The sequence below is a fragment of the Copidosoma floridanum genome, unplaced genomic scaffold, assembly GCF_036245765.1.
Source record: "Copidosoma floridanum isolate Cflo_tuat_1 unplaced genomic scaffold, Cflo_Japanese_pri ptg000032l, whole genome shotgun sequence".
NCBI lineage: Eukaryota > Metazoa > Arthropoda > Insecta > Hymenoptera > Encyrtidae > Copidosoma > Copidosoma floridanum.
Window position 1 is genome coordinate 1,654,610 of NW_028321909.1, and position 24,270 is coordinate 1,678,879.

General features: G+C 39.1%; 1 protein-coding gene across 1 annotated transcript; it reads left to right on the forward strand.

Moving 5' to 3' along the window:
* The first annotated feature begins 1,676 nt into the window (after positions 1-1,676).
* LOC106638986 (MOXD1 homolog 1) lies at positions 1,677-24,270 on the forward strand. Its single transcript, XM_014352403.2, has 10 exons — positions 1,677-2,257; positions 6,687-7,261; positions 18,905-19,057; positions 20,223-20,399; positions 20,482-20,568; positions 20,967-21,422; positions 21,509-21,927; positions 22,019-22,200; positions 22,609-22,739; positions 22,836-24,270. The coding sequence occupies exons 1-10, from the start codon at positions 2,068-2,070 to the stop codon at positions 22,989-22,991; spliced, it is 2,526 nt and encodes an 841-aa protein (XP_014207889.2). The 5' UTR covers positions 1,677-2,067; the 3' UTR covers positions 22,992-24,270.

Genomic DNA, 24,270 nt, shown 5'->3' on the forward strand with positions numbered 1-24,270 from the left:
AAATCATATTGATTATTGGTACAATCGATAAAGTCTAGTCATTTTTTTACCCATTTTTTTATTGATTACCAGGGTTGCACCAATCCACGTGATGGAACATATACATAAGCCAGCGGTATCTCATCATCTGAAGGTAAAAGAAAAGTCAAGTGATATTTCGGAAAAATGTAGCGTAGAAATAAAATTCTGGGCGTCGAAATAGCTCCAGTCCACAGACGAAAATAACCGAAGGGCCCCGATGGAGAAGGGTCGGAGAAAAAAGGAGGGTCAATATATCGCGCCAAGCGACCCAAGTATAATAGCGAGTCAACTTTCTGCAGCTGGCACGCCGAGCGCCTGGACGTCTGATGCGATCTTCAAAACAATTAGAGGGGCGTCTAGTCAGTCTTACCTCGTGCGCGTGCCAGGCTCTTATTTTCTCCTCGCGCATGTTCACGATTTTCCAATTTCGTTTCGATGGAAATTTTTCGACTACGACTGCTTCCGTCTTCTAATGTAATGTCATCACAATTTTTAAATTGATTCTGTAAGCTTTAAGTACGCCTAAAAACATCAAGTGAAAGATACGTGTAACTATCACGAGTAAAAGTATATGTTTCGATAACCAAAAAAAAATACGCATGAGGATACGACAAAAACGATGGTCAAAACTCACTTGATGTTTTAAAAACAATTAAAAAACGTTGTTATTACAACTTTGCAACGTTTTTTTATAAAAAAGTTAACTGAGTCATACACTCTTTTTAAAAATGTTGACTACTTTTTTTTATGAATAAAAACTACTTCTGGGTACCTGCCGAGTTAGTTTTTATGCAAACTAAGGCCTACTAAGATGATATCGTTTGATACGTGAAGCGGGAGACTACGCTACTTCACAATAATTTCCATTAATGTTAATAATTTGTTGTACATGTGAAAACGATTATAAGATTCATGTAGATATAACTTATATTAAATACTCTTTGATCTATTGTCACCCAGATAACAGAGAATTGAACCCACAAGCGATTTTCTCCCCGAAAATCAGTGAATAATATTTTGGACGTTTAACAAACTTTTTTTCGCAACTCCTTGACAATTTATTTAAGGTTTTAAAGTTTAAAAACAACTATGTACTTCAACGTTTTGGCAGCAGAAAATGACCCAGTTTTAAATAAACACAAGCATACCAAACAAAAAGCCCCCGGCTTGCCAAACAAAAACCTACAAGCACGTTACGCAACCGCCTGCTCCCTTGTAAAAAAAAATACCCTCGCAACCCTCCGGAGCCCAAAGCCCGCGCAGCTCAGCGGCAGCTGAATATGGCCCCTCAAACGCAGATCTTCAAAGCCGTGTGCAGCCAACGAACAGGAAAAACACACGCTCGCGCATACACGCTTCGCTCCCAAAAACTCCTTTTTCTCCCCGTCTCTCCCTATACGGGTGCTGCTCAATAACCCTCGGGGTCCACGGCCCGCAATAATGCCGCCCCAAGCTCGAAGCGTATATCTACATTCACGGTGCGCAGAAAGAGAGCGAAAAAGAAGGACAGAAGAGGACAGCCCCACGGGCGAGAGGGCACATGCGTGCGGGCCCCTATATACATGTATACATATTTGGGCGCGCGCGCCAAGCTGCAGGTAAGCCGAGCAGCTGCCACCACCGCTCGCCATACGCATAACAGTGCGGGCCCTGCCTGATGCTTTTCTCTCTCCACCGCTCTGTTCGTCGCTATCCTTTTTTTGGTTTTTTTTTTCCTCTTCTCCCTACAGAGCAGCAAGCAAACACCGGGCCGTTTCTCGAGAGCGCGTATGCGTGTGCGCCGTAGCCGCCGTCTTGAAATTAGTCCCGGCGCGACTGTCCTGCCGGCAACATCATGCTCGAGGATCCGAGCTGTCACCGTTTCCGTCCAAAGTACTTTCAGTCTCCGATCGGTAGCGGTGATAATTTTTCATTTCTCGACGATGGACCGGTATCGGTGATATTCGGTGTACCCGAGTGCTGAGGTTCAGTGTTGAAAAAAAAAAAGAAAAGAAAATTTATTTGGTGTATAAAAGTGCTGGCCTTTGGCCCTTTGTGGAATTGACGATGTCGTGGCTGAGGGTTCTGGCGGTGATTTGCGCTCTTGGTGCGGCGAGCGCCGATTTGATGGGCTCGTACTATCAGGTGCAGAGATCGCTGGGTGATCGGTATCGAAGGAGCGTCCTCGAGAGCCCGGTATTTAGGGTCTCCGACGAGGTGAGGCAGAGCATCGAAATCGGCCAGAGGAGGAACAAAGGTTCGTTGGTCGTTCTTGCACGAATATTCAATGAGTGGGTTGCCAATGAAATAGCGCGAAGGCGGGATTTACAATTTTTATAGAAAGAGCAATGATAGTGTTGGTTACCGTTTGATGGAAATCGACAAAACAATATTCAATCTAACTAAACAGAGTTCTAACAATCCTTCACATTTTTAAAAAAGCTTTAACCCCACACTGAGGGAAGGATTTTTTAGTAATTAACTTCATATGTCAACAATTAACTTATGTGTAATATGTATCCCACGTGATAGTGCCATCTAACGCAGCGCAGGTTTAACGTAAATATGGCATGTTAACTATTAACATGCCGTCTGTCTCAGTTAAAATTTAAAAATTCATAAAGAACAAATAAAGTAATTTTCTGTTGACATACTTGTACGTTGATAGTAAATAATTCATTCTCTCAGTGCATTTGTGGTAAATTAAATTCAAGATCTTGCGATGATGTAATGCAAGAAAGATAAAAAATGTGACACAAATGTTATTAGATTTTCCATTGCTGGACAATAATTGGTTTTCTTTTTTATCAAACTTTTAGTGTTACTTACTCTTGAATAAAGTGGTTGTGGAAAAAAACTTACAGAAAACAAGAAGTTCTGTAGATTTTGATTTCATGTCAAGATTTTCTTCGCGAATTCTTAATTTTCATCTAATGAACATCGATTTTTTTTACCTTTTTTCATGAGTTGTATGCGGTAACATGTAAACCAATATTTTGAATTGACGTACGTTTCGGGACGTTATATGCCTATTCTTTTATTTGTTTTGATAAACCAAACATTAACGTTTCGTTATTTCCTGAAATTGTACGTACTGATTGATAAATACATTTGTATTATTATTGTTTTGTTTTGTAGCTGCTCCACACGTTAAGCTATACATAGATATTCAAATAGAAAATGAAGAGTCTTGCCTATGTTAAAGATAATTTTTATCTCTTCTTAAATTGCTCTGTCTCTTTCTAATATTACTTTAGTTTTAAATATTTTTGGCTAACCACTGATTTTCGAAGCAGCTAATATACTTAGTCAGCCTGTAAAGCTCGTGCAGCTTAAGCCACTCTTGTACTCTTTCGCCTTGCCATATAAACGTAAGCAAGCTCGACGCTTAACACCTTTCATATCGAGCTGCACTTTAACATTTGTAAAACAGTTTGTAAATAAACAGTTTGTTACTCCCTTATTTAATTAAAGCTCTGTGCCCCTTTGTTACTGCTACTACATATATTATGCTCTCGCATGCACGAACGGCAATTATTAACTGACCTTATCCAAATCACTATCCCGAGCTGTTAAAGCTCAGCCCCGCCAACAGCAACACAGTCCTAATACTTTTCAAAATTCAAGTTTTTTTTCGAAAATTTCTGAATGAATTTCAAGTTACTCCATTTGGTTAAAAGACTAGCTTTGATAATTTGAAATTTGATAAACATTTTATACGAAATAAGGAATAAATTATCAAAGTAGTGTTTTCATTCAATCTCTACAAGCTTCGTCATAAGTCACATGTTACGAAGCTTTCTTGCAAATACTGTCACGTCATGTAGCTTTTATTTCTTGTTTTTTTTTCCGGGGTGGCTGAGCGATGAAAAAATATAACGGTAAAAGTGCATAAAAAAACACAATAATAATGTAATCTGAAAATCTGTTACATGGAAAAATAAAATTTTAACACTTTGCGTAAGTTGACTGCTACCATCACGTTTCTGCACCCAACATTTTTTACGCGATACACCGTATACCGTGCAAGTTACTTTCATAGGTCTGAAACTTCAACAATAAAAAATTTCTAAAATATACGAAATTTGTATTGTCTCTTTGATTATACAATAAGAAAATTTCAGTGTCATATGTTTAATAAGATAATTTATGTACTGTTCGTCCCTTATAATTCTGAAATTATTGTACATTTTTTCGTTTACGATTACTTCGATTTCGAAAACAGACCCAAAATTTTAAAATACTTTCAGTAAATTCTGAAAACATTAATACAACTTGATTTTACTGTAACAATATTGACATGTATCTCAAAAACAGAGGGCTGAATTTTTAAATTTCAAAGTTTTCATAAGGCTACTTAAGTTAGGAGCACATCGCGTGATCTGCGTCACTTATATAATTTTTGCAATCACTTATGAATTTTTCCGTATTCTATTTAAGTATGCGTGTGGCGTCTCACATCTCTCGCGCTTCAGGCTCTACTCGCCAGGTGGCCAAGCCCCTAATAGTTAACTCCCGTCAAGCGGCGAAATTCCCGCACGATTACTATATAAGCGCGATCGAGTTAATCTGAGTCTACACCTTTTCTGTGTCTAAGGCAGGGAGCACGTCATCAGCCTTACTGATGAGTCCTGGCGTGCTCTCGGGACGAAACATCTTTTTCTCTCTCAAGTAGTTGACAACATTTCCTACATGCGTATACATAGATCACTACAAAAACAAAACAAAATTTCAATTACTTTTTTTTCTCGTAATTTTATTTTTACACAAAGATACTTCATTTTATACATAAAATTCTTATGTTTTCCATTAATCATGTAGATTTTTGTTAAAACGTATATTTTTTCTTACAATGTATGTATACATTCTGTATTAAGGATATTATAAAATTACATTCTAACCTACAACAAATTCGTTGTTTTATCTAGTTATTTCTATTATTCCGCATTATTTTATTATATTACAACAATTTAATGCTTTTTTTTGACAAACAAGCTACGCAAATGTGTGTAATTAACGGTAATTAATTTTGTATTTAACAAATAACGAGGGCTTTAGTCACGGGACAACGAATTTTTTTGAGCGTTTGACACGTAATCGAGTATTATAAGATTCGAATTTGTTTTTACAAAGTAGAAATTTATCTTTCTGGTATAACACTACTTTGTTTCAACTTACCACGGTGGAAACATTTCAAAAATCTGAAGCTTTGCACTACCGTGCGAGAAAAACATCCGAAACTTTTAAACACGTATATTTTATAATTGGTAGACAGGCAAACAAAAAAATGTCCCGTTATCAATGGAGATTGCAAAAAATTTTTTTAAGAAAACATTTTTTTTATGTAAAAAAACAGTGAGAAGTTACGTGCAAAACAATCAGCCATAAAGGATAAGCGTAAAAATGTCAGAGCTAAAGAGTGCCAATATCAGTTATTGGAACTGGCAGATATGGAGCCTATCAGGATGATTACACTTTCCTTTGGCTGACAGTTTTTTCGCCCGTGCATCTTCGCTACTGATTTTTCACGATGAATCACTTATGAAAGTTGAAAAAAAAAAAAAACTTATATGCTCTAACTTTTTTCAAGTTATTTTTAACCTTACGTACGTCTGTTCGCACAATGAGCAACCCAATTCTTTGAATCAAAGAAGATTTCCTTATTCTCATTCCGTTAAATATTTTCCTTTTTGTTAATATGTCGAGTGATGGAAAACCACTCTTTTAGTATTTTATTATCGAATAATATATAATGTAAAAAAAAATTCACCGGTAATTGAATATAAAGTGCTTAATTAATCTCAAAGTGCCCTTATGTGAATCCGCCACTGAGTATTGCAGGTACATCATTGTGTAAGCTTTCTAGATTCAAGAGGAATTTCAGACCTTATTTGACTAGACTAATAATATTATAGGCTCGCGAGCAAATTATTTCCCAGCTCGATCCCCATAGCTTCTTCAGGATGGGTTCCGAAAATTAAGCTCATTACTTATTGGTAGTTTCAATTATTCTTAATATATCTTATGTCATAACTAAGTCACCAACAAAGTGTCCACGGTAGCCCAGTGATTTAGGCTGTGGTTTTTGTAGCTCGAAAAGTTTGGTAACGCATGCTCACGAGTTTAAAATCCGGCCTCTACTGACTTGGCACGCACCTCTGAGGATGTACTTTCTCACGTGTGTAGTCTAACTGTGGTCCGATGGTTCGGAAGCCATTTAAAATAAGGTCCCCTTTGCTGTGTAAGTGATTGACGTCACAATTAAATCTGAGGCGGTTATTTTTTACTATGCCAATGACGGTAGCATATATATGCAGAGTATAACATAGCATTGCAGAGCCTATTGGGCACAATTCCCAAAAATGGCTGTAAAATATATTTATAAGAAATTACTAACAAGGGATGAGCTTGACTATTGGAACCTACCTTCACCCTTCGCTAATAAGACTGGATAATTATTTAAATTTCCTTGCTTCATATTTACCAAGAAACGCGGGCCGTAAAGCAATTTGCAGTGTTTGTAGAACCACCGTACGTTGCTGCCACCAGATTGTGATTCGAAATTTCCATCAAACGATAATCGTCATCAGCGCGGTTGTGAGAAGCTTAGCAAGCGAGCATCTAAGGCCCTGAAAATTCCGCCCCCAAGATAAAACTATAATGGCCCGATTATTCGTAATTTACAGGAAGAAGGAGGACACCGTTACCAAAGGATAACCTCGATTTCACGTACATACGCGAGGAGGAGGACAGCCCTAACGAGGAGTCACACGTTTTTGGGGTGACAACCGAGGGTCCCGAAATAAACCAAAAATCCAGCTTGAAGTTTAAAAAGTCTCACACCAAAGGCCAGAAGGAAGCAGCGCCAGTCGAAGCGAAACTCGACAGCAGCAGCAGCCATCTGTCACACATGGCCAACAAGAAGATGAAGAAGGACAAGACGAAGAAGAAAATGGACCACAGCCCGAAAAAGTACAATGAGGAGCACGGGAAAAAGAGGCATACCAAGCGTGCCAGGCGCAGCAGTGGTGTGTTTATGACGTCCTCGGATGTTCATAAATTCACGAGATACGAGAGACTGGATGACGACGGGGACGTGATTCTCGAATGGGACCACAGTGACAGTGAAAACGTGACCTTTCGCGTGACGGCCAGGACGAGGGGTTACGTTGGCATTGGGTTCAACAGCCAGAGTAGCATGAGAAGCGCCGACATCGTCCTCGCCTGGGTGGACGATCACACTTTGGTGCCGATGCTCCTGGTAAGTTGGCGCTTTTTTTCTCCCTAACCCCCCCCCCATTTTCGTCCAGTTATCTTCCCCTCTTTGAATAAAAAAAAAAGAATCACGTGAACGGTACCTGCAGCCTAGCGAAAAAAAAAAAAATACCCAGAATCCAGCCGAGGAGAGACATAGTTAAGTCGAACTCTGGCTCGTTTAGATTGGCACTACAGCCGAACGAAACGAAAGGCTTATTATAAAAATGAAAACAGTGGCGCAAGTATACGACTGTCGCGTTGCATAGGGAAGGAAGCAATAAAACGTCGAGAGAGGTTCGCACGCCCACAAAGAGCCACCGCCAGCCACGTGACAGACGGCTCTCTCTCTCTCTCGTTTCGTGCTTCGTGTTATATATTCATTCATCCGCTCGTTGGTTCGTTCATTTGCTTGCTGCACGTGGTTTTACATCCCACCCGCACCTATAGGTAAAATATATACACTGCGGGTACACAGGTATGTATGTATATATATGTTTAAAGACACGAGAGGGAGAGAAAGCGCTCACGTCGGAGACGGCATGGAGACACTGCTGCCCGATTCTCGGTAAAGACATCATAGTCGAGCTGGAGGTCAGGTATGCTCGGCCGATTGGGGACGACGACGACACCCGGGATCTTTATTGCACGTAATTAAGGTTGGGGGGGGGGCAAAGTCTGGCAGATTTTCCCAAGCGGAAGGAAGGATCGGTGCAGGCTCGCCCAAATGTATAGGCATACCCATCGCGATCGTTCCTCCGTGTTGTGCTCGGTACACATGATTTTACCTTAATTTAGTTTTGGGAGCGCGTATTTCGCGCATTGGAAACAAGAGAGCCTCGTATAAGATCGGCTTGTGGGGAGGAGTGTCTTTCATCTCCCTGAAAACGAATCCTTGCAACATTATATTGAGGCACGCGGTGGGTCAGGTTTCGAGTGATGCAGGCACGTTGTTAATATATAGCACTTATAATACATACACACACTCGAGCTCAAAACTTCCGGCCGCCAACCTAATCTCTCTTTAATTCTTTGGTGTTTTAATCGGGGTTCCTACTTTATGCCCGCTCCTTGCGGCCGTTTTTTTATTCAGCATAAAACTGCACTACAGCGGCAAAGCCCTTCCCTGTCCCATCGTTTCCCCTTTCTTTTCTCACTTGTTTCGGTATACACGCACGCCGATCCTTTATTTCTCCTTTTGGTTCGTTACGTGTTCCTCTCCTCGTTTCCATCTCTCTTTCTTTTTACGTGTATGTATATATGTGTGTGTGTGTGTGTGTGTGTGTGTGTGTGTGTGTGTGTGTGTGTGTGTAACAGAGCGCGTTGCCTTTCTCCGAAAGGGTTACATGTACCTGTATATTATGTGTGTACCTGATGTGGACGAGAACGAAAGAGGGACGACAAGTCGATGGGGAACCAAGGGTGCACGGAATTTCTTTCCGTCTGTGGATCGATGTTTGAGATTTTTTATGTGTATGCCACAGGTGCGTGTGTGTGTGTTTAATTGCTTCACGCATCACGGAATTGTTTTTGGGTCCGTTCGACTGAGAGTGGCGGAAGGGGGAGGGTCGCTTGATTTACGCGCGTATAAGGTTTTTGCGATGCTGCCTGGTTTTTCGAGGCTTTGGCTGATTTTTTTTTTTTGCGGTGAATTTAGTGGTTGAGTTTTACGGGGTGCCGTTTGGGGACTTTTTCAATTTGAACGAAAAATTAATCGATATGAGTTTTTTCTAAGCATAAGTATGACTCCCAGGTAAAATTTTTTACGTTTGGCCTAACTTTTGCCAAGCTTGGGCAATAAGAAAATCTCAAACTTTGATTTTATATTTGACTCAATATTTTTGGTAAGTCATGCATGCAGACCGACTAATATACTGACGCAACAATTTAATTTTTTCGATGAACATTTGCTAAACTTGAGTCAAATATTCCAACAAAAATCCAAGTTTGGGATTTTCTCATTGCCCAAGCTTGGCCAAACGTTGGCCACATAAACTTTTGCCCAAGTTTGGCCAAACTTGAAAATTTTTACGCTGGTTGTCTTTTAATGATTCATTGTTAGATATTCAAGATAGTGTCATAGTTCTGTATATTATCTAAACACCTAGTCAAAATTTCTCTCTCTCTCTCTCTCTCTCTCTCTTGATAACTTTGGCTAAACACTTTATAAAAATGGTACGGTTTTTAGCACAGTTTTCGATATAAATGAATAGTAAAAGTATTTTTTTCACGCCACAGCTGAACTAAACCTCTAATAATGTGTACCTTTACCCAAAGTTTGAACGAAATTCTCATGACAAGATTTTTGTGTACTACTTACTGTCTTTCACGATTTTTTTGCGAAATCAGAGGGTTTACAGTTAATTGTATGATAAATATCATTGATAAAAACTCGAGTGCGTAAAATAATCTCAAACAGTATCACCTTTATAAGAAAACAAATCGTAATTTCGTTATTTTGTCCGCGAACAAATGCAAGCAAGTATTTTTTTGTCTAGCGAAGGAGATAGTACTGTGTTGGAGTACCGCCCAAAGAGCATTAAAATCTACGCGACACATCTTTTAGACGTCACGCAAAGAAGTAAAAATTTTTTTCATTTTAATCGCCCGTCAAACGAGCGGCACGTTGAAACAGAAAACGCGGAAAAAACATATGGCAAAACACCCACAGTCGCCCTAAGCGATCGTGGTCGCACGTAATAGCAGTGGGCAGTTTTGACGTCTCACTTATATGATCGTCTGATACTTAGGAAAAAAAAAAAAAAAAAAAAATAATAATAATAATGAATTAGGAGACCACAGTTACGGACTGATTTTTGTGAAAAATAAGGACACGGCGCACAAGAAAGCCTATGTATATATATTGTAGAGGAGCCCACTCAGGGATGCGTCAAGGTCTAGGCTGGGGGATCGATCGGTTTTTTTTTCTCCGGGGGAACCATCGGGTGTGCGGACGCATACAAAAGGAATACAGGGGATGTAAGTGTGAGCGTGCGTGTGTGTCACACCGGTGGAACGAGAATTTATCATGACGTTATCGTACCGGCGCAGGAGGGGGAGCCCGGTGGTTCGTTAATTTTATAACCCTTTTCGCTGCCTTCTCCCTCCCCTTTTTTCGCTTGTCGCTTTGTTTTTTTTTTTTTTTTTTATTCGTCGGAATTTTTGTACCTTTTCTTTTTTTTTTTTTTTTATCGTTTTGCCAAAAAGCAATTTGAAAAGTTGTTCGGGATCTTTTATTTGCTTGCTCTTCTCCCATTCTCCCAGTCGCTTGGTTTTGAGCGGGTAGCAGCTTTGTTATCTTTTTTTCGACGGGTTTTGCTGAATTTCTTTTTTTTTTTGTTTTTCCACGCACAGTCCAATCAAGGTGCGTTGTACAATTATAATAAAAATAGTAGCTCATGAATCGGCCTAAAAATTTCAAATAGGCGAAAAAAAAAGTTTAGAACCATAGAATCAAAAAAATTTAGCAGAGGAGAAAAATGACACGATTAAAACGTTCGGCTACCAGTCGCGACGTTTTGCTGAGAAACGCACATAATTAGTATAGTGCACATCAGAACGAAGCTGTTTTTGGGGGCTGCAAAGCAAGAAGATGTACCTACCTTCTCGCGTTCGAATGAGCGCAAGAAAAACTCGTTACTTCCGTCCACCTGCACGACAGCTGCGTTTGATTGAAAGAGACGATGGGATTGAGACACGTGCGATGGATAAGACTTGGCGATGGGTCTTTTGTTTTTGCGGAGATTGTATACGAAACTGGTTGTACCGCATTATTTTCAGTCAACAGTTCGACAAAGTTGTACACACAAATGTATGTACTTGTAGCTGGTATTAGCTGGAGTGCTGTAGCTACTTACCTTACGATGCGAATGATGAAAAAAAAAAAAACTCCCAAAAAAAACCACCAACGAAAGACTATGTTCCCACGTTCTTTAACGGTCGAACAAAGCCAAAACCTGACGGCTTCTTTGCATTCCTAGAACGGTGTGTCTAGTCAGCTGACGGCATTCTGAAAGCTGCACGCGACACGTATGTATAATGGAAATATCGGTGCGACGATTACCATTTGTCATCTCAAAACAAGCGTTTTTATTATACAGCCCGCGCGTGTGTGCTTGACATAGGTGACGAGGCAAGAGTCGCGAGAAGCATCTTCCGCTTCCCCGAAATCTTCTGTCGGGATCTTAATTGAATTTATTTTGACCATACGACACAGTCTCTCTCTCTCTCTCTCTCTCTTTGGCTCCATCTTGCCGCGCTTTTTTTTTTCTTCAAATCTGTCGAAACCGAGGTGATTCACTGACATAGTGTGACGCGAACCTGTTTGAAACTCTTATCGATGAACCTTTTTTTCTAATAATGGTATCGAGTGACAGTCTGTTAACTCAATCATTAGCGTTTCTTTGGATACTAAAAATTACTTGAATTTGGTAATGGGCTTTGAATTTGATGATAACTGAATTTTTAAAGGCTCCATATTGCGAAAATCTAAACATGTTGTTCAGTTTAAAGTTTTTTCAAAAACGTGCCAGTAGAACATGCTGCTCTCCTTCTCGGTCGTTGTTTCAAAAACTCTAAAAATAAGATTGTCAATTGAATATATGGCCTAGAAGAAGTTTTGTTTTTTTCATCCATAAAAAATGTTTTGTAATTATAGAAATACCAATTATGTTGTTTTTAATAATAAAGAAATTTATTATGAATAAAGATAAGATTCTTTTAAAACAGCGTCAAATAACTGGTATTTTCATTTTATTTACTCAAGTATTAGTTTGACATAATGATACTTTACAGTTTTAAATTTGGACTACAATTTCTTCTCAACCACCAATTAATCAGCAGTGTTAACTCCTTAAAAACCTATACCCCCTCCTTTCCTATAATCACTGCCTCTGTATATAATCTTCGAATGCTTTGCCAATTTTAAAACCACGACCATTTTCATCGACTATAAAATTATATAACTACCCATTCGGCCCCTAGTATACATTTCTCTGAGAGTTTTTGGTTCACTCTTTTTTTTTTTTTTTTTTCTTCTATGGCGTCCGAAAGTGGGACGTAGAATTGCTACCGCTGCTCAGAGAGTCGAATTCAGGGTTTTATGATATAGTTTTGACTGAGGCTCCGAAATCAATGAGATTTCTTTTTGCGTGATATTTGGTAGAACCAAAAAAAGGTCCCAAAAATGTTTCTTTTCAGGGTTTTTCAGATCAATGATTCCGTTGTTGAATTTCAAACATACTTTGTTCGCATACAATCTCTCGACAGTGTAAAAGTCTATTTACGATCTGTAAAGTTCACCTACGCTGGAGCAAACAAAATTTTCAGCGTAAACTTTTCGCCATGACATGATAACGAAAAAAATGTTCTGTTCTAAGAATCCACCTATACCAGATAACATATATTCTTTGTTTTTTCCTGTCGTTCGATTCCCAGAGCAATCCTCGGGTAAAAATGAACATTCATGTACGATCGTAAATCAATCAAGGCTCAATCGTACACCTGATTCAATCACCGAACATCCATCCCGAGTCCGTCAAATCTCCTCGAAAATCTCATTCATCCTCACACGCGTGCACAATCACCCAGGGAGAATTGCGAGAAAGAAGAACAACACCCTTGCACACACATATACACACTTCATTAGCATAAACCAGAGGCACCAGTGGGATGGCGCACACACGAAGTCTCTCAACCTCAACGGCTGCAGGGCACACGTTATAACGCCCTATAATCCTCGGCATGATTTACGGTTCCGGAGTGCGAAAATAAATCTGACGGCGTGCGCGTGTTGGACGGAACTCTCTTTCTGATTCCCCTCGGAAAGAGATTTACGCACGTTCCCCTTCCCGTGCACCTATCCAAGTGGTGGTCACTCGTGCGTATATAACACTACACCGGGAAACTCCTCAGAAAAATCTTTACTCAAACTGTTTGTTCGGACTAATGCGGCAAGGGTAGAATTTCTTATTGTTCTCCGTGCTGTTGATCGCGGGAAAAAATTCACCTCTATCGTATAGATCAACTTTATGGCATGTATCTAATATGGATTACAAGTGCACGTGTCTCCGTTTTGTTCGAATAGTGGTAAAAACCACATTTTTTTATTTTTTATTCGTGAATGGTATATCACCGTAGCTTACGCTGAAACAACATTTTCAAGTGCCTGCGGATCCTACAAGTCTTGCTTTTATTTCGCATTAGCGTGGCGCTACATTCTTAGCAAGTACACAAGTATGCCTGGGTGTGTGTGTGTGTGTGGTATTTCCGTTACAATGAGGGTCCTTTTTGGCACTTTTGGGTGATATCATCATAAACTTTTTCAACACTCGTACAATATATGTATGGATATCAATAACATGCGAAAGAATTCAAGTGCTGCGAATTGGGCTAAAATTAACCTCAAATTCGATGACACGCTGCTCCTTGGGGCAATACAACTAAGGTGACAGTGCTCGAAATTGGCTCGTTCGACTGGTATACGTACACGGGTATTGCTCGTAAATATGTGTATATATGTATATTACCCTCTGAAAGTCCAACCAAGAATGCGAGTCAATGTCAATAAAATATGCAAACCATTGAAACGCTCTCGGGTATTTCGTAAGCGAAGGTACACATATTGAGGAAAATGTCTTGGAGGAGTAAACATTTTTGAGAGATAAATGATCGTCAAAAAGTCTGCTAGCTAGTATAGTTCGTAGCCACCTATTCATGGTAGATTTTTCGAAGATTTGTCGAGCTCTTCCCATCAGTGCAAGCTTTTTTCCTCTGAGTATAGGTATATTTTTGGTTTCCGAAACAAATGAGGCTTTATAGGTATGGTTTTTCCCACGATTGGCAGTGGAAAATACATTCGAATCACATTATAGACTGCAGTAATGAGTCCAAACATCTGCATCTATTTGCTCACGGTTGAGAGTAAAGATTTATTGTGATATCTCTATAATTTTATATGTAGTCCTCGTGATAGTGCTCCCCTCGGAATTTTCATGGAAATCATTTCCGTTCTTTTGTCAAAATAGTGATATTTATTGGAACAAGCGCTCGAAAGGACGGGAGACGCTCTCTTGTTGTTTTTCTCGCAGATTTCGTGAGGAAATTGCTTCCGGTACTCTAACACTAAGGCTACAGTCGCATGGAGCGCAATAGAGCATGCAGGATAGAATTGTCCCCATAAGCAGCTGTGTTAATTCTATGGCACTGCAGGATAGCCCTATTGCGCGGCGCAATAGACTTAACACAGTCGCTAATGGGGACAATTCTATCCTGCTCGCGCTATTGCGCTCCATGTGACTGCAGCCTAAGAGTGTAACAACAACAGCTAAATTAATTACATCCACGTGATTTCTGATTACTTTACTGTTCAATTCATACATTTCACAATTTAAAAAAAAAATACATTGGTTTATCAAGATAAAGGTTTTTTTCCTGTGCACGGTGTTATGTTTTGCTCTTTGATGCGGAAAAATTATTCTTACGAGCACTGACACTTGTTTATGGGATCGCGTAACTCACTATACCTTTCTCCCTCACTTTATTCAGCTCATCTTTTTCCTTCAATTTACTTTCATTGTGAACCCACTTCTGTTGAACGTGTGTTTGCCCGTACATCCGCACGCACACGCAATCCACTGTTTCATTTATTATATAGACGTATTCATTCACTTTTTTTTTTTTTTTATGAAAAAAGTTTATGGAAAAGTGTCCTTAAAACTCAAACAATTGCATATACGCTTCTACAACTTTTCATCAATTACTCCAGGTGACGTTACGTATAATATTTTTTCAAGCCAAAACAACATTGCTTTGCGCTCATTCAATACGTACCTAATTATCTATAAATACTTTACAATAAGATAGTCATCAAGTGTCTTTCATAAACTTTAATTAAATAGGAAAGTTGGTGTGCAGGTACTTTATGGGCACGAATCGCGTGTAAAGAGCAGTCCTAAGAAGTTTCAAAGTTCTTACTGTCAAATGGTACATTACGTCACTGGGGCACAAAGTAAAAACATGAGCACTTGATGAAGGGTGCGGTTATTGTATGTTAGTGCCCGAGTCGCGTTTATTATCTTAACCCACTTGGGGCGTTTTTGAAGGGCTATAGTGTGGCCTCGGTACAAAAAAAGTGTTTGGCACCCAAGTGCCATCCATCTGAGGGTATCTTACGCCGCAAAATAGCTCCGGAGGCGATGGCGCTTCTGTGTCGAAAACTACTATTCTTACCGAGGGCGCAAAGCGCAATTTTGCGCCGGTAGGCACATCTCTGCCCGTGGGTCCAAAGTGATTGATTGAAGTTGCACTTGTGCCTATTATGCCTATGGTAAGAAAAATAATTTTACAATGCCTGTTATTTCGTTATAATTTCATAAATAAATACAAACAGAGTCGATTTGGTCAATCATACCTACATAAATTGATCGGCATGTGACTGAAGCATTTTTGTCATGTGATTGGTTAAGTTGGCTTGGGCATTCGGTGCCGTACCAAGCGAGGGGCCCTTTAAGATTCTGTGGATTATGAAAAATATCCTTTGTTTATTGTCATGGTTATTAAATATCTAAGTAAAAGGGTAAAAAGTTATAAAATATCGATAAAAACAATAACAAGAACTCATCATTTTAATCAGCGCATGCATAGAAGACGATGAATCACTTTTTTCTGAATTTTTAAAAAATACAATTGGGTACATGTAATTTTTACAATTGTAAAAGATTTATTATTAATTATTTGTAGAGGTTTGTCATTTACTTTTAGAGTTACAGTCGTTTTAGTTATAAGCCCCATACTTATCAAGAATGGCTTCAAACAAAGATTTACTAGATTTACGAGAATATTTTAATAAGTGCATGCAAAGGTACATTGAACATGTTCATCCCTTTTTTTACCAAAGTAATCTCATGAATAACTCGCGAAAAATTCCACTTCTTGTAAGTGTAGCAGTTGTTCCATGAAGATCAACGAGCATCGAAGAGTCCTGAGAGTACAGTTTTTCGCCTCGAGAGACGCGAGCACTTAGCTACTTAAATAGCCGAGCAGAAAAGAATTAAAGGGCATCGTCGACAAGAGTAAACACTCCATCAGGGGCAATTAGAGCCAGAAAGCATCATTGTCTTTTTCCTCGTGTTTGGGGTCTTTGTCTGGAAAAAAAAACGATGGTTTCCGAGTTATCGCCTCGAGGAGATGTACCCACTCGAATCACTACAGCCAGTGACTTGTTTTATTTCTTCATCTTCCGTACACGCCAGGTGTACACAAGCGCAAACGACTTTTTTCCGCTCCGCCAAGTCGGAGATGAGCATAAAATCAAGCACGCGAACCATCACGCGTACAATGCCAGTGCTCATCGACATCGATAATACTCGTGTAGGAATTCAATACGCAAGAGCAATTGGAAATTATCGAAACACGAGGTAGTGATGGAACAGATTATACGCGGATCGTTAAACCCGAGAAAGACTACGTATACGAACAGGCTCTCGCAAGTTACTTTTTTTCTGTCTCGATTTGCTCGCTCGTAAAACGAGAAGCTGCGGTGATGAGCTTTTAACGACGCTCGCTTGGCTGTAATTGTTGCCAGTCGGGGGGAGTTTGAGCAGTGAAGAAAGATGCGCCATACCGTGCAAGGGAGAGATTGCTCGCAACGCGTGAATCGACGGACGCGCACTTATAAGATTGCTTTAATTTTGCTTCGGGTCTTTTTGTCCCCCCGTAAGTATTTATCATGGGCGTGACGAGGTAAAGAGAGCGCGTTGGGTCGCAACGATGCTGGACGAAGAAGAAGATCGCCGCTGCTTGGAAAGCAACGCCTCTTGCGCATCTGCTCGCATGTATTAAATTTTGGGTTACACGGGGTTAGTTGCTATTCTCAAATAGCCGATTTTTTTGGCACTCAATAAGCTCTCGTTGGGTCAGCTTTTCATTCATTTCCAACAAGTAGAACGTGCGTTGTTGCTGTTCTTTGTATGAATCCATGTCAAAACCGCAATTTCCAACAAGATTTTCTTTTATTGCTTTTGAACACGTTATAACTCGCTGAACCAAGTTGCAAAATTTCATTTGTTTCTGATGACGATAATTTCGTTGAACGAAACTGTTATATGTGTGCATAAATACTTTCAGCCACGTTATTTTCAATTTCAATATATTTTTGCATGCCAAGGAACCAATTTAAAGGTTGAAAAAAGGTTTTACGGAAGCTTGAAAATCGTCACGAATCTAAATGATGGTATACTCACGTGACCAGGCACTCGTTCGCTCTTGTAGATTAATTGTGTTTATTCCAAGAAACCATATTTACGATGCGCAAAGTAACATTTTCTGTAGGTCTGGAAAAATTGTTACAAAAAAGCGACTTCGGCCCGAGACCATCGGAACCAGTCCGATGCACTTCCGTTGAAAAAATCCCTCCTTGTGCGGCACACCACGTTTAAGATCCATCTGCTCCCAAAGCATATCGCAAGAAGAACCCTTACGAGCCCATCGGCGTGCATTAAGCTCGAGTGCCCTCGGGTAGGGCCCAACGCAGCGTGACGCTGCACCCAGGGAGCAAAACACCAGCGCAGCAGACCTTGCCAATTATTTAGCCTCGTTGTTTGGAGGGAAAGGAAAAGATGGTTGGACTGCACAGGAAGGAGACTTCCCTTCCGTTGATTTTTCTTGCTCTTTGGAGGCGTAGGTACCGCAGCTTGGTGTTTGACTAGTATATACGGAGGACATGTTCGGCTGTTCGACTAATTGGGACGGGGAAGGATGGGCCGCGATCGGGGCATCCCGTTTGGACGCCCAGGATGTAGAGCTTTCTCATGCGTCACGATTTTTGTCTCGAATATTTAGACACGGGGTAATCTTTCAACTTTTGTTCCTGTTTTTCTATGCTCATTGGTACATCACAAGCAGCTCCACATTGCAGTGATGAATCTTCATTACTTGCAAATTTTTGTGCGGACACAGTGGACATATCAGTTTCTATCACAAGGTGTTCTCTCTCTCTCTCTCTCTCTCTGTCTTTCCGTAAACTTTGTTTATTGATTGGTGAAAGACTATGCAGGAAAAGTAAACAAAAACATTAAATTTATAGTAAATTAAAAAGTTTTTATTTCTAATAAATATATTTGGTTAATGGCTTCTTTTACGTAACTAAAGCTTCCTAAGATAAAAGTTACAAACTAAGATTAGCTTAATACATCAATACTTTAGTTTGCGTCTAGAATATTGTATTAAATATTTTAGAAGCAAAAAAATTATACAGGCTTTTTTTAACAAAACTTTTATACTTCAAAGTGCTGTTGATTGCTAAAATGTGTATTATGATACTATACGAAGAGAAAATTTACCCATAAGTAAATGATGAAACAAAAAAGCAAAAAAAAAAAATAATAAAATACTAATTACTACTCAGTAAACTGTCCAAAACGGGTAAAGTATACAGATTTTATATTAATTCGATAAGTAATAATTTAGATCGTATTGTAAGTATTTCTCATGATTATGAATGCTTCTGTTTACTCCAATAATGTTACAAAATCAAGGGTAAAAATGATGAAACAAAATAGAATACACGAAAGTCCCACTTAATGAAAAAAGTAAACGTCAAACCAACATAGAAAACTTACATAAAAACGTTTTTTTCTGCTTCATGTTCCAGGATTCTCACGGTTTGGAAGACGCAAACGCGGCTCCGGAGACCGACATATCGCAGGACTACCACTTGATCCACGCCACTCAAAATGACACCCACACCGTCGTCACTTTTACCCGCCGCTGGGAGACCTGTGATCCTCACGACCGCAACCTCAACGTAAGTATATCTATATCTTCCATTGCTTAACAGAAGCTCTTTTTAAAGTATATTTTGTTATATAGGCTTGTGGGCATTCTTCCAGTGCCGTAGCGCTCACTCTGAGTCTAATAGCATTAGGCATACAATCATCATTAACTAAGCGAAAAATCATGTAAATCTTAATATTTTATCGAGTAAGGACTTTTAAAAAAACGCAACAGGAGTGCTCGTATCTGAAAAATGATAGCCTCTATTTGTTTTCCTTTACCCTGCCACTTGTTCTCCAGTACAGAGTTTCTAAAATTTTTTTTTGACTCAATAAAGGATGCCGTAGCTTTACCAAAATAGCAAACTTTGCGCACCATTTTTTAGAACAAAATTTGTTTCTTAAGCGTCCATTGTTGGACATCTAATCAATTTTCTTCTTGTCTAAAGGAATATTATAATGGCTAAGAAAAAGGTATAAAAAAACAATTTAAATTCACAAAAGCACCGCTGTTTCTCTCATTATCTTCAATAATGGGCATTCGAACATTGAGATATGAGCTTGCTATCCAGGAATAAATCCTTTGCATCAGAGGGCCCAACAAATTTCGCGCCTCTTCTCCAATTTCTCGCGTCCAAGATCACAAACTTATCTTGCAGGTCTCGAAAATATTTTTTAGAACTGAGTTCACAAGTGCCACGGACACAAAAGCATGTGCATTATAGAAGCCCCCGACCGTGCTATCCAATATTACTAATTGAGTGTGCAGTGCACGTATAGCTGCGGTATTCTTCTTCAAGTATATGCTGACAATTGTTTTTTTATTTCCTTCATTTATTTGATTCTTTTGGCTGAAGTTTTTAAGTATGCGGATGAATTGACTGTTGTCACTTTTGCGGTTTTCTTTTTTTAAATTTTGACCTTTACACCATTGAATTCTATTACATATTTTAATGATTTTATGAATGATTTATACACCACAAATCGCTTAGAAAAATAATAATGACAGACAATCCACGTAGTCCTATCAATATTCATGTCACGTAGAAGTCGATAGCTATAAAAACGTCATCCCACATCAACTTCAATTATACCAAGCTATTCCGAAATGAAACAAAATCTTTCAACAATGAGCCTTGAGCCACCGAAAATTGTTTCAATTTCATCTAAAATTTTTTCTTACGTATGTTCTCGTAGGGTGACACGATTCGCGTACTGTGGGCTATGCATCATATGGATCCTGAACTCAACGCTGCGAGATTTCATGGAGAAAAACGGGGAGCACGTGCCCTAAGACTGAAAGCACCATCTCCCCATCCACCTCCAGCCGTAAATGACCCGGACCTAATAAAGTGGGATGTAAAACTCAATCAGGTAAGTTTTTTATTCAATCATTTTTCAGTGCCATGATATTTTTGAATACATCTTAAGCTTGACGTTGATTTCTTTCTTCTAGTTTATCGTGTCCAACACCACAGACACCGTGTATTGGTGCAAAATTTTTAAGGCTCCCAAGCTACACCGCAAACACCACATGATCGGGGTGAGTTCATCATTATTCTGCGTAACGTATTATGTTTTCGTGAACGAACGAAGAATCGATCTTCTTTGTACCATCGATTCCACTGGCGATACACGTTTTGCGAAATAGCTCCGACGTGTAAGCGGAAGTCTTTGTCCCTCTATTTTACTTGTTTACGAGCTGGTAAAAAACTTTTTTCCCACAAGCGATGTCATTCATTCGGCTGACTCGTAAACACCGAACGCTCTAAACGGAATTTAAATGTGGTTTTTTCGGTATACGAGACTAGACTACATTTGAATTGATTACGGCTTCGTGTTTTCGTGGATTAAGCAAGAACTTGATTTTCGAGGCTACGCGTAATTTACACTTTCCAGTCTCGTTTGTTGACTTTCAATGATAATCGAATGATTTTTCAGTACACTCCTCTGATCGAGAAAATAAACGAGCCAGTGGTGCACCACATAATCTTGTACGAGTGTACTTCGACTCAACCAATCCTCGCAGAGCACGCTCGACTTGCCGGTGCCCACTGCTACAGTCCCACAATGCCCAAAGAGTGGGACACGTGCCTGCAGCCCGTCCTTTCGTGGGCTAGAGGTAGTCGAGGCGAGTGGCTGCCGAACCATGTTGGCTTACCCATCGCTGAGCGTCTAGAGAATTCGTACTACATGCTCGAAGTGCATTACAATAACCGAAACGCCAGGCAGGTGATCGACAGCAGTGGAGTGAGGCTGCACCTGACGCCAAACATCAGAAAGATGGAGGCTGGAATTTTGATTGCTGGGGTGGCCATTAGTCCGTTCCACATGGTCCCACCGGAACAGAAAGAGTATGCTACCGCAGGTTATTGCACCTCGGATTGCACGGAAAAAGTAAATACCATTGTTGGTTAAAAAGAAATCATACATGTTCTTGTTAATCCGATCTCTAGAGGAATACTAATTTCCTGTTTTTGCAGATGTTTGACAGAAATGGCATAAATGTCGTCTCTGTGGTGCTACATTCGCACCTCGCTGGTAGGCGTCTAAGTCTCAAGCACATCCGCCAGGGGAAGGAACTACCCGCTATAGTCCAGGACAATCAATTTGATTTTGACTACCAGCAGGCGCATACGTTGGATCGAGAAGTGCAGGTACTTCCGGGTGACGAACTTGTTGCAGAATGCGTTTACGACACCCGAGGCCGTCCTAAAGCAACTTTCGGTGGCTACGCTGCGTCTCAAGAGATGTGCTTGGCTTTTATTGTCCACTATCCCAGAACACCTTTGGCCGCCTGTTACAGCATGACGCCGGTCAAGGAGTTTTTCGAGGCTCTCAATGTACAAGGTTTCAAAGGTGTTACAATGGAAAACGTTGAAAAGCTGTTTTTGTCAACGACGTAAGTACTATTCACTGTTAGCTAACTCTTTTTTTCTTCAACTAATAGAAATTGCAGCAATATGAAATTGTGGTCTGTGTTGTATTTATAGGACAGAAGCCGTAAAAGTGCCTTTACCACCAACTCTTTACACCCAAAGTTATCCGGGAAGAGAGGACAACGATGCGGACATTATCAGACAAGCAAAGTCTGCTCTGATATCGAAGGGCGACTACATTGACTACGACGATATATTTGCCAGACTTGTGATAGAAAAGCCTGACGAATTTAAAGGTGAGTTGTTACATTCAATCGTGTATTTATTCGAAAAAACAGAGGGTCATGATGTTGTGAGTTTTGTTAGTCAGTTAAAAAGTTTTGACGAGACTCATAAAGTAACAATATATGAACGGCAAGTGAATAATATATACGAATGCAAGGGTGTTCGGGAAAAAACCTTTATCCAATTTTTAATTAAAACCCCCATGTTTTCATGGGTATGACTGTAGACTAATTTTTTTGGAGGTCTACCTGTTAATATCACCCCACATGTTAAATTCGTAAATATATTATTCTTACGCAAAACTTGTTGCAACTAACAATTAAAATCAGTCAACATTCATCCCTAAAATTGTTGTTGCATCTTAAAAAACTGTTCATGCTTGGATATACTTAAATAAAGATTTTTTTTTCTTTCAACAGATCATACGTTGTCAGACCATATTGCTGCACTTGCATGGAATGACACTTCTCTATCCAAATCCATTGAGATGAGTCTGTATCACGGAAAGCACTCGACTTTTTGTAGGGCAAGAGAAGATAAAGTCCCACAGGTAACTTTCGAAGTTACTATGGTTCAGTTAAATAAAAATTTAAGTAATCCATTTTCACTATTTAAAAAAGTAACGGAAAAAATTGTGTATTTACAGAGTGCCGAGATTAAAGCGTTTCCCAACTTTACATCTTTACCGATGAGTAATGATACGCACTGCAATCACATCAGCAGAATGTATCGTTCTTCCACCTCGAGCATTGTGTCGTCACTACTCTCTGTATTTCTAACGTTACTGATGGCTCTACGCTGAAATAATAGTGCTACCACCAGACTACCCGTCAACTGTTGAGCCTCTACTGCGTACTTGTATAAATCATCGCCAATCTATTTATTACAAGCAAACGATGCAAGTAGCTATGTCATCGTTATTGTCTATATAAGTTATATTTTTAATGTGAAGTGTACAGATGGACCGTTCAATAAACGAGTAGAGTAAGAAAAAGTGAGCATTTGAATCACGTGACACTGATGACTCTGAGAGGCAGTGAAGTTTTTTTAAAAGACTGTTTCGCATAGTGGACAGAGTGTTTATGTCCTTTCGTAGATTCGAAAGGGAACTTTGGTTTTGTAAATATTTTAGTATTAAGTTTCAACAATAAGCGAACTCAGCGAACTCTTATTTAAGATAATTTTTAAGAGTATTATAAAACTTGTAGATATAGTATTTTCGTAAAACCAACTTATATGTGTAAAAAAATCGATCTTAGATTTTATTAGGTTCAAAAACGTAAAGCTTTGACACTTATTTTTAAAAGTTCTTGGATGACTAATAGTCATAGACCTGTTTGAAGTTTTTGAAACTTGTTTTCATAACACCTAAGAAAAAAAATTTATAAATTAATACATAGAAACCAAAACTTAATATTTAAAGTACAAAAATAACTAGACTTAGTGCTACACATTTAGGAAAAACGAATTTCTTCGTTCCAAAATTATAAATCTTCGAGCAGGGTTTAATTTGACTTTGGTTCCGATGTTGTTTAAACAAGGAAAAACTGTAGCTAACAATTTCATGTTAACGTATTTCTTAACTTTTTACTGAAATTTTCAAAACACGTTCAATTCTAAAATCGCTAAAATTTTATTAGGAATCCGAAACAATATTAATAAAACTGTTTTTTTTTTGTATTTCATTAAACTGGCTATTTTACATTTGTTCAATCAAAGTGTGTACTTGTAGTTAGTGACCCAAGATACCCTTTTATGATGGTTTCTTTAGGAATTTAAAAAAAAAAAATCATTTTGTAAAGCAATATGTATGATTGTACATAAACAATCTCAATGGTTTTTTTCTATGCACTGCCTACTCAGCATCAAAGCGGAAAACGTGTAAAATTCATATAATAATTTTGTTTGAAGATCTATAATTCTAAATCCAAAAATCCCGTTGATGCCCAGTGTGTGCCACTAATTTTTAGTTGTTTGAATTGGCGATTTAAGCTCAAGATCTTATTTTGTAGAAAGTTATCTCTGTGAAAATAAGAAAAGTTTGTACATTTTAATTTAAGGCTCTGTAAGATTATTTTAAG